This window comes from Diadema setosum, chromosome 22 (assembly GCF_964275005.1).
Source record: "Diadema setosum chromosome 22, eeDiaSeto1, whole genome shotgun sequence".
Classification (NCBI taxonomy): Eukaryota; Metazoa; Echinodermata; class Echinoidea; order Diadematoida; family Diadematidae; genus Diadema; species Diadema setosum.
In genome coordinates, this window is record NC_092706.1 from 14,566,434 (window position 1) to 14,577,647 (window position 11,214).

The 11,214-nt window shown below is 36.2% G+C and overlaps 1 protein-coding gene across 1 annotated transcript; it reads left to right on the forward strand.

Moving 5' to 3' along the window:
* The first annotated feature begins 2,763 nt into the window (after window positions 1–2,763).
* On the forward strand, window positions 2,764–9,753 carry LOC140245156 (peptidoglycan-recognition protein SC2-like). The gene is made up of 7 exons (XM_072324755.1): window positions 2,764–2,844; window positions 3,959–4,004; window positions 5,036–5,199; window positions 6,456–6,591; window positions 7,604–7,694; window positions 8,670–8,775; window positions 9,382–9,753. Exons 1-7 carry the CDS (start codon window positions 2,764–2,766, stop codon window positions 9,436–9,438), a joined length of 681 nt encoding a protein of 226 aa, XP_072180856.1. The 3' UTR covers window positions 9,439–9,753.
* The last annotated feature ends 1,461 nt before the right edge of the window (window positions 9,754–11,214 follow it).

Here is an 11,214-nt window from a genome sequence, read left to right on the forward strand (position 1 = left end):
TGTTGTTTTGGTTTTAATAACGTGTATCACTCAAGATTGAGTAACTTTGTTTACGCCAAGGGAGGCGAATGGTGTAGTTAAGTTGCAAGCTCTTTCCATTATGTAGTGAAATTGAGGTCATTTTCCATCACAACAATACACATTTGAAGTTCAGTTTCACACTATGTTCAAATATGATACAATACATCATCCCTACAGCATCATAAACATCATAATACACAGTTGAATTAGATGAACAGAACGATATATACCAGGTTTGAGGCCTATAATGTTTTATGAAAATCAGACATAAAAGGAAGCAATGATAGTGTCAAAGTGTCACATGTAGTTCAACTTGGAAACGATGATAGTAGTAGTCCACCAGCACCTAAGTAGAGTGTGTAACTAATTTTTTGATGTTTTGACATAACATGTATAATAGTTTTCATCAGTCACATCAAATTTTCCTCTGATGATCTATTTCAACTGAATCTATCAAGTCATTCACCTGTGTATTCATTAATTTGTTTCGCCATGAGAACCTTCCTAGCTTTCCAGTTACCAAGTTTGCGATTCGATCACAAGATACCCGCACATGTCTATAGGGCAATCATCTACAGAGTATAACGATATGTTAACATAATTCTCATCGCCATCATTACCTGGATGAGCAGAAGAAATTACTTTTCATTATCACTGTTTATGGTAGATATGGTTATTGTCACTATCAAGCTTGTTTCATCGATGTTTAGTTAGTGAGAGATTGGTAAACAGCTTCACCTTGTCGCTCCTTTTTACGAAAGATGATTAGGAACAACTTCAAAGAGATTGTATAATACTAGAGTACGCACTCACCATTCGGCTCATACAAATATAAAATCAGGGAGATTTGAACATTGCCGCGCACCCCTGAAAGAGGTCAACTCACACATTCAAAAAAAAAAAATGTCAGCCCTGACAAATTGTCTGTCTCTGACAATTACCATAAATATAAAAGTCAGTGACCAGAACTTCTTAGCCAATCAAAAACCAAGGATTTTAGTGAAATTCTCAGAGACTAACAACTTTCATGAAACTGCATACCCCGAAATAGCGCTGATAGTGATATTCGTGACTCACATCTTCGTAGCTGGGACCAGCTTTTAAAATCATTCTTATTCAAAGGAAAATTTAGTTTTGGTTATATGCGGCGATGTTTTACTATAGAGATATATATTCCTGACAAATTTTGTTTTGATAAAAAGGGGGCTTGCTCTAATGTGTAGATAATAAGCATTAACGTGAAACCATCATCGATCAATACTTTCATACTTTTTTATTCTGCAGGTCTCTACACCAAAGAGTATAGGCCTATACATATAGGAAGAACATACATTTTTCAATCGTCAAATTTTCCTTTTGTTAAAGTTTCTTGTTCTCGCCCTAAAAAAAAAAAAAGGTTCTAAAATCAATGTACACTGTTTCATCTTCACATAATGATTTCACATGCATATAAAACATACTTTTCGGCATGCATGTTTGTTCTTGTCTGTAATGCATTTTTCAAATGATAATAAAATTTCAATAAAAAGTAATTTACTCCTATTTTTCGTGAAGAAGGATTTTATTAAATCAACAGATGTCAACATCAATGTGATTAATGTTGCATCGATCATCCGCCATGTATCAAATTGATATATAAACTTTATAAAGTAGGATTTTGATTATTTAAAAAAGTGCAGAAATTACCACGGCTATATTGACCAGCGTGCATTTATACAGGTCACATAATTATAAACAGTGCACACAAATGCATCACATAAACATAAACATACAAGCGCACATAGAGTCCAGACATTACCTCAAGGCACTCATCGCAGGAGGTAGGTCTGTGGAGGAAAAACATAAGATATACACTATCGAGGCGTATAAGAGGCGTCGTTTAATTTATCGCATGCGTTTGACTGCATTCGTATGTATTGTAGCCTATTACACTGTCAGCCATCAGTTACTGTATGTTATAATGTTGCGCTGCTGGCTGTGTTTGCATATGCAGGAAAGAAACTTTAGACAGAGGATGGTTGAAAGAATTACATGATAACGGAACTATGTTTGAATTTGCAAAACAACTAATTTCACGTAGACTAAATAGTACTTAAACAAGCTAAAGTACAGCTGATAAAGGAATGCAAGCCCACTGGAGAAAAATTCAATTTCTCTCACTGTCGTATGCGCATGGCTGTATGTGCCACTTTTTGTTCTTCTTTAAATTCAGTTTAAAGACAAACAAAACCAAGCAAACAAACAAGTATGGAGATAACAAGGCTCCATGAAAATACTTGGCACAAAAATTACACTTTCACTGTGTGATGAAAAAGTAGAATTTAACGAACAAATGAACATTGTACAGCATATACATTGTGATAGAGTGATTTTGTAGCACTACGATACGTTGCGTTGTAGAGAGGCTTTGTTTTGAACCTCTTTGCTAATGACGGCGAGTCGTTCAGTTGGTCCCGCTTTTATATGCGCGCGCGTACTCTATTAGTATCAATCTCTTTGGTCAACTTTCAGGTTTGCAACGTGCAACTGCTGTTGTGCAAATATAGTTATGATTATTCAGATACGTGTTAATAATCTATGTAACCAGGTGGAAGAGTTCGCAGCACGCGTCAAGGTTATGAAACTTGGAGTCAGATTAGCAAGTGTTAACAGTGCCGCAATTTTAATCGGTCTGAAGTCTAAATACGTGAGTAGAATTATATGTCTTGGAGATTTCATTCTACTAAAGAAAACGCTTTGAAAATGTCCCTGCTTTGGCGTTTGAGTTTGGGCCTCTTGATCCTCTCTGTCCAGGGTTGCCATGGAAACAATATTTCACAACAGGTTAGTCTCAAAATCTGATTATAGTTGCGCAAATTCGATCAATTTAGGTCAAATGTTGTTGCATGACATTAAGTACGCCATTTTCTGTATTCTTCTTCGAATCTCTGTACCTGTATTTTGAAATAATAAAATCGCGTGATTCAGATTCAATCGTGCTTAGCTCGTGATGATTATCATTAATTCTTAAAATCATCTGAAAGCAACCAGTTGATAAGACATAAATAGTCAAAGTTTGATTGTTTTTCCACGACCTTCATTTCTCCAGATTTATTCCAAGATTTGTTATATTAATATATAACAGTAATTTCAAGCAGAAGGATATCCAAATATTTTGTAAATTGAGGGAATGCACCATTATTAGTGAGACACATCAGCAAATTTTAAGGGAAATAGAACAATCATTCAAAAGTTTTCAAGTCTTAAAGGTTTAGTGCAGCCATAATCGCTGGATGAGAATACGACAACATTTTTAACATCACGTATAATGAGAAACGATGTACTTGAACTTTTCTAACGAGTAACATCACCCATAAGATATCAATCAGTGACAAATTGAGGGAGTGTGAACTTTTCATTAGGAATGTGAGAATTTACGGAATTCTTTCCACTTCCTTTATACCGTTGTACATGATATTATGTAATGTCATATGAACTGTACAGTGGTCTTCTCATCCAGGGATGGATGCGACAAAATTTAACATTGATCATTTTTAACCGATCGTTCAATTTTCTTTCAAACTTTGCTGATGTGTTCTACTAATGCTGCTGCATTCACTCAGTTGACATGTGTACGGGGTTTTATTTTCATTGAAATTGATAAACTTTGTACATGCATGTATAAACACTGCTAGATGGTTCTGTATCCGTGGAGATGATATCATTTGTCATAACTGCTGGCTTTTTTAAGATGACCACGAAAAGTAATGATCGCTGTTCACTATTTTGTAAAGCGCTATAACCATTGTAAAAAATTGTGTTTGCTTCTTTTTTCTTGGCAACGATTCTTTGACAAAGATGTACATGAAAAGGAATTTAAAAAGAAAATCTAAAAAGTATACCCCCGTGTTCTACTTTCTCAAATTTCCTTTTTAAACCCTAATTCTTGTTTTGACAGGATGTACGAGCAGCAGATGTAGATCCCGCCTTCCAAGAAATTGGCAGTAAGTCATCCACTTCAAGAAAACTTATACAGTTACATACTGTCAACAAGTATAGTATTTGCCTGCCTTCTTGATTTAAGGATAGCTAATGTTGTCTTTATCATCATTACCTTTGCAACAGCTATGATCAGATTATTTCAGCAATGAATTAAATGATTATAATGACAGGTTCTATCATAAGTGTTTTATCAAATACTTCGATTATAAATGATTGGCTTTGAATTGAAGTCATTTTGACATATTGACCAGAGTTGAAATACTATGGAGTTTTGTTGATATTGCATAACGAATACGACATTTTATCGTAGAGTGGGTACCTTCCATATGAGCAATTTGCGGTTGAAGCGAACTATATTCAGATCAAGAATTAGATCATGTTTAATAGATAGAAGATTTCCAACTCGAGTTTTTCCTAAGTCTCCTACATTTTTAATCCTTCCATTCTCTCTCCTGTGTCAAGATGTAAAGACAGTTTTCCTCCAATTCTATAAAATATCTTATAATTAGTAGACCTGATGAAGTTACACATTTTAAAATAAGATAACTTTGTTTTATAACTAATTATCCACGACGTGAGTGGTCAGTTTGTATGTAGTCTCATTGTTACATTTTTTCTCATAGCGTTTTCACGGAAATTGTTAAGAAATAATCAATAGCAAGGACAAGCACCCACACAAACAACATTTATATATATATACATATATATAGTATATAGCCGTAAAATCCGAGAAAACATGAGAATTGGCAACTTCTCTCATTGCGGGCGTAAATTAGAAGTCAAATATACGGCTTCCTGACAAAGCAAGTCCATACAAAGGTCAGAGTAAAGCTTCATACAAGCGGAATTGTCTATCACTGAAATGAGCTTAGTAGAATAAGCTAAGTGTGCTATCTTAACCTCTCGTCATGGAAACAATGCTTATCCTGTATAGTAATGCCTCATAAACAACGAGCTAAAGGCATGTTTCATCCTCAGGGTCAAGTTATCTAAAGATTGGGATACATTACTACTACCCTATTGCACTGAACAGGTGTCTCGTGTCCGCGGATCGTTACCCGCTCCGAATGGGGGGCACGTTCACCCACCTCCTACACTTGGCTCAGCCTGCCCACCCCGTACGCCATCGTCCACCACACCGATGGGGCTTCCTGTTACACTGAGAGTGCCTGCAAGAGTCAGGTTAAAGGCATCCAGGTACGATACTATGTGTTATGTATGTCTTTGGCGATTCCGTGTCATGTCTTTTATGCTTCTGTGGGAGTATGTCTTAGATTCATGGTAAATGAGATTCTGGACTTCGTAAACAGAAATTCCCCATTTCTAAAATGTGTGGGAGATCTGTGGTTTTTAGGATGGCATTGTGCATAAGTTTTGTAACATTCGATGATGTTTGTTTCTTCAAATGTTAGTCGATATCTGAAATAAGCCTTTTGCTATCACGAAGGTTAGTTTTTCCGGAACATAGAAATTCCTTCTTCCTTTGATTACAGAGGTTCGTTTAACCGAAAAGAATATTCGTAACAGTTAATGAATCGTCGGAATTATGAACCTTATTCCATTTGCGGATTAACGAACCCTTGCGATAACAAAACTTTTTTTTTTTTCATTTTCGAATCAATGAACCATTGGAATAACAAACTGTATAACCTCAATATTCAGGCCATATTTCCCGAGTTCAAAGTCTGCCCAATGCCTATATCGGACAAGACAATTTTACTTGGAATTAATCAAATTACCGAGCTGCAATGGGGGATTACTCAGTACAATACAGCATTGCATTGACTTTGGTAATTTGTAAGCTGCTTTTCCCTTTATGTGTTCTGACGAGCTCTAATTCTTAATTGATTAATCCTAAAACTGTGATTCTGTCCACTGTGAGGTAACCCGCAATAAAACTCTTTGAATTCAGTATTGTCTTTATTTTTGTTTGTTTCAATAATGCACGCCTCCCTGTAAGCATCATATGGGCCTATGAAACGATAACAAGTCTTTCTGATTGAACAAAAAATGAGCCAATACTGCATACTCTGCTCATTATTTTATACCAATACAAGTGTCTTTTTTCAAGTTTTAGTCTTAGAGAACCCACTGTTGTTATCTTGTTGTTGTTGTTGTTGTTGTTGCGGTTTTTGGAAAACAAATCTAGCTTTAAAGTCTCAGTTTAAAGTCTTTATCCCTTGGCTTTATCTATCTTTTTTTACGTTTGATAATCGATTGCTCGAAAGGACACATAAAACCATACGTCAATAATCTGTAGTTCTTCTAAAATCATGTTGGCGTATTATGTTTGAAATATCTCTTCGTTTGTCGCACATTGTTTTGTACACACGTATACACGCACTAGCGTGCCGCAGTCCTTGCGATCGTGGACATGTTGTATCCTCATTTATTAACGATTATACAATGTCTAGCTAATCAACTCGAATTTGTCGTGAACAACATATTTATAGAACTATCATATGGACAGCAATGGCTGGTGGGACATCGGATATAACTTCCTTATTGGTGGAGACGGGAACGTCTACGAGGGACGTGGCTGGTACTACAAAGGGTCGCACGCCTCTTCCTATAACGGATACGCCCTGGGTAAGAGTTGGTGACCTGGCATCTGCATGCTCCTCTCTCTCAGCTTTGTTTGTTCTGGTTGTCTGTCCGTCTGTCCATAATCGATTTTGTGAACAGCACAACTTAAGAACCGTTTGAGGTATCAAGAATGAAAATGTATGTATGAGTGGACGAAGCTGTGCCTATTAAATTTTGGGTGCACGTGCTCAAGGTCAAATTACTAGTACCAGATAAAGATTCACTAGGGAAAGTTTTGGACCATGGGATCAAAGGTCAAGTGAAAATACTAAATTTCACTTTTAGGGGTTACGCCATCAAACTTTCAAACATGTAATTTCATTTTCTTCTTCTTCTTCTTCTTCTTCTTCTTTTTGCCAAAAAAACTGTCGTCTCACATTGTCAAGATATACTATAGACCTAGAGGGGGAACAAAAAACGAAAACAAAAACTGAGGCATAGCGCATAGTCGCCATAGCGACATTTCTATTTCTTTTTGAAATAGGAAAAAACATATCAGACACAAAACAATCCCTTCCAATGGACTTAAACGGGTTTATCATCGCCCTCGCAAACATTAATGTTAATACTCGTTACGTCTGCAGTAAAGTTATTTGAAGATACGTCGATAGAAGGTGAGAGATGGAGGTTTAATAAAATAGTCGACAAGAAATAGTCGACAAGCAGAAACATTTCTAGAAAGCCTCGCAAAACTTACAAGTTCTAAAGCTTGAACGACAAGATTTAAAAAAGAAAAGTGATGCGACGTTCGGATAGATGATGAATTGGATATGGCAAAAGATGTGAGCGAATCTGAGCAGAGCATGAAAGATAAAGATGTTTTAGACAAACGGATTTTGAGTGATTTTGCAGTTTTATCATCTCAAGATATAGAGCAATGTACCTTTTTCGGCATCTCATTTCGGTGGCATCTCTTGTTGTAAATCTATTCCACTGAATTGTCATAGCTACCACTTCTCTAACATGTAACCCCATTCCTTTTCTACCGAATCAAATTCTGTGCGTTCTTCTATAGGTATATCCATGATTGGTGATTTCGATGGTACCGCCCCCAGCAGCTTAATGATGAACACTCTTTACCAGTTCCTGGACTGTGCAGTGAGCAAGTAAGGACTTCTGTTGCTGTTGTTGCTGTTTGCGCATTTTTGCACATTATGATATATGCGGATATCTATGTATATTTTTATTTCCTATTATGTATAGCATATGACTATAAGTGTGTGAAGGCATTTTATTGCATATAGTTATAATATATGTATATAATATTCAAACAAGATCTGTCGTATAGAAATTCTATGTAAATATCAAATACTAATGGAATGAAATGAATGTTATGATATTGTTATATAATACAATTCGTGCATATATTGTATACTGTGTTTAGTAAAGTGTCCTGTCCAACTGGATGAAAGTCAAATTGACACATGTGCCGCTTTGTATCATGTACGTTTTTAATGGAAATAAATAAACTCTTGACATTAAAACTGAAATTGAAATGAGGATAAAACTAGCATTCTCGTATCAAAATAATGAAATTTAAAAGTTATTTTGTATAATGTTGTATTCTTTATTTGGTATATGTTTGTTTGTTGTTTGCCATTTTCTTCTTTGTTTTCATGTTTGAACATGGACAATTTTCATGATTCAGTAATGAGTGTACAATATTTCTATCTTTTCATTTTTGAAGCGCCATGAGCACTGAAAGGTGGACCTGTGCGCTATACAAGTAGCCATTATTATCATTACTTTATCATTAAAAGGACTTTTGTTTTAAACAATGGCGTATGCTATATGATATAATGCTTAATGTGTCCTAAAATGATACGGTAACATCGGTAATAACACCATTGACAATAATTGCAATATTGATAACAAGTTCAGTATTAATACAAAAGAATAAATTCCCCTATAATCATTGCGCCCTTTGTTCAAAAGAGGCCCACATAACTGTAATACGACTTCTCAGACTGAATAATAGTGTGGCAGATGATGTGCAAGAATAGAAGGTGGATATTAAATTTTTGCAATTGAGTCTCTCTATAGTGTGTTCACAGAAATTCGTTGTCTGTGTTTGTTAACAGGGAGATGCTGGCTCCAGGCTATACACTATTTGGTCATCGCCAAGCAGTGTCCACTACCTGTCCAGGGAACTCCCTGTACTACATTCTTGATGACCATGAGCATTACGTAAGTTTTGTAGTGGTTTATCCTCCCTTGTTGGTGGTAAAGTAATGACACCGGAATGCCAAGATGACATTGGATTCATGTATCACTGTTAATTTACAATAGGCATGCTCTCGAAATGTTTTTTTAGCAGTTTTCAGTGAATTACTACTAACCTGGGCGATTTACGAACTGTGCTGTCCAACTTGTTTTTCTGCTGCATCTTTTCAGAAGATGAATTTATTCTTATTAGTACTGTATCTTTACACAAAAAGCGAAGTGAAGAGGGAGATATAGACAGAGTACCAAAAGTTTTGCTGTGTTCTGTAAATGTTGTGTATTTATACTTTTGCTTTTGTATAGTAATGTTCAACTTAGCACGCCAATCCCCCACATAGCTTACTGATCAGTGTTTGTATAATATACCAGTATTATGATTGATGATAAGTACGTATTGTGTATAATACGCCAAGAGTGATCACGTCATTGTAATTATAGAACTTTATAAAGACAAATGCATTTCTGAGTCAGCAAATCGAATTTGCTAATGCTGGACGAATGAATCAAATTCGATGGTAGAGTTCAGGAGTCTTTCTTTCCCTCTTCCTTCTTTCATCTTCCCCTGTCCAGCAATACATCAGCGGCTCTGTCGACAACCCGAAGACAGCCGAGCAGTGCTCCCTGTAAAACGGAAGCGTTTCCGGGTCAACGTCGATGGAAACAATGATCTGAAGTTAGAGCGTCATGATAATCAACCATGATGAACACGATATACTGAAATACTCATGTTTCTTCCGAATGATGTCAAGTTTGATTCGCAGTCGTCCAATACTTATACCCAATAACCGTCATTAGTAGTGGAAGCTGAAGTTAGTTCGTCGTGGTCCAATACTGTTGACGCAATGTCACTGTCAGTATGCTATACGCTGAGCAGCCGCGGTGACAGAGCCCTTTGTAACCAATTGTCCTGTTCGTGGCTTCACAATTCTGCTTTGAAATTGGCTGGCCGAAATGAATCAAACCAAGCGATGCATTGCGGGAAAAAGTCAAAGAACCAATAACGTGTTCTGCACTGTACTGCAGTTGGTGATTTCGTCTTTAAAAGAAAATCAGCCTTTCAGCACAAGTGTGACACTTGAACCCTTTTAGCCCTTCAGAAATCGCATAATTATTGTTAGTCAGGGATCGCCAGACATTATAGTTTTTGCTTTTTGCCCTATCCAATTTCACAAAAAGAGGAATATATAAAGGCATTAAGACAAGGTTCTGAATTATTCTGATGAGTTTTTAGTTATAGTTCAACTCTTCAGATCAGTAAAATTATAGTCTAAAATCAATGAATACATGAAACGTTGCCCATTTATGTTACTTTGATTTCGGTTTATCAGACACTCATGACATCTGTGAGTGTAGGTATACGTATGACAGTGTATAACGCGACCCATATGTTGCGTACTTCAATCAGTACAAAATTAATGGTCATGTGAAATTTCCATCCAGTTTGCATGCATACACAGCTATATCGCGGAACTGATGATGTTGATAGCTGATGTATTTGCGATTTGATGTCGTCTGAGATGTACCCTTTAGCGTATAAAACTGGTGAAAAAAAAAATATGTTCGCCATAACACAAAGAAACTTAATAAACTCATTAAGATACATATTTCTTTCCTTTCTGCTTGAGGATTTAAAGTACTGTTTCCGTGAATTTAGTATATGAAGATGATGTTGTTCGATGCTGATGTGTGATAGTTCAAATAAATTTCTTTGAGAAATATGAAAAATAACATTTCATTTTGAGCTGCAAATCCAAATGTTTTTAAAGAGAATTTCATGGAATTTCATCGTGAAGTCAATGAGATAGTTGACAGACTTACAGGCAAGTGAAAATGTTTGTGCTGTATAACATGTCATGAATATAATTCTGGAGCGAAAGAACAATAGTACGCTTCATTATGCACTTTGAAAAGAAAGCAAAATAGAGTTCATATACATTCGTCACCATAGTGTAACTGGGAGAAAGAATTGGTGCATAATTATCTTTGAAACCAGAATTCACATCGCATTGTAAAATGATTTCAATTCTTTCTTACCATCATAGACAGCTTTCAGCATATTCAAACTTTTGTGCGCTTGTTTACAACCAAGCTTTCTTTGCATCGCGATGCTTGCCGGACTTTGCAAACAAAACAAAAAACACTGCAAGAAAACTCGATAAAAAGTATGGACACGAGATGTAGGGGAACATGAAAGTTGATGATGGTCCTCGGGGAGAATATATATCCCCAAATTTGAACATTAGCAAATCAGCCAAATATAACAGACAGATGAGAATATAACAGGTGCTGTAGTGAGTTGTCTCTTTGCTCAATCGTGTTATCCATGAGCAGCCGACATCCCTTGTGCTTGGTTCTCAGGCTGCCTGATAACAGAGCTATAAATAATGATTTTTCGCTGTCACG

Excerpts from the sequence above, each read along its gene's own strand:
- LOC140245156 (XM_072324755.1), top strand. The coding sequence starts at position 2,764 with ATGTCCCTGCTTTGGCGTTTGAGTTTGGGCCTCTTGATCCTCTCTGTC. Across the intron at positions 4,005-5,035 it reads CGCCTTCCAAGAAATTGGCA|GTGTCTCGTGTCCGCGGATC; the intron begins GTAAGTCATCCA and ends TGCACTGAACAG. Across the intron at positions 5,200-6,455 it reads GTCAGGTTAAAGGCATCCAG|AACTATCATATGGACAGCAA; the intron begins GTACGATACTAT and ends ACATATTTATAG.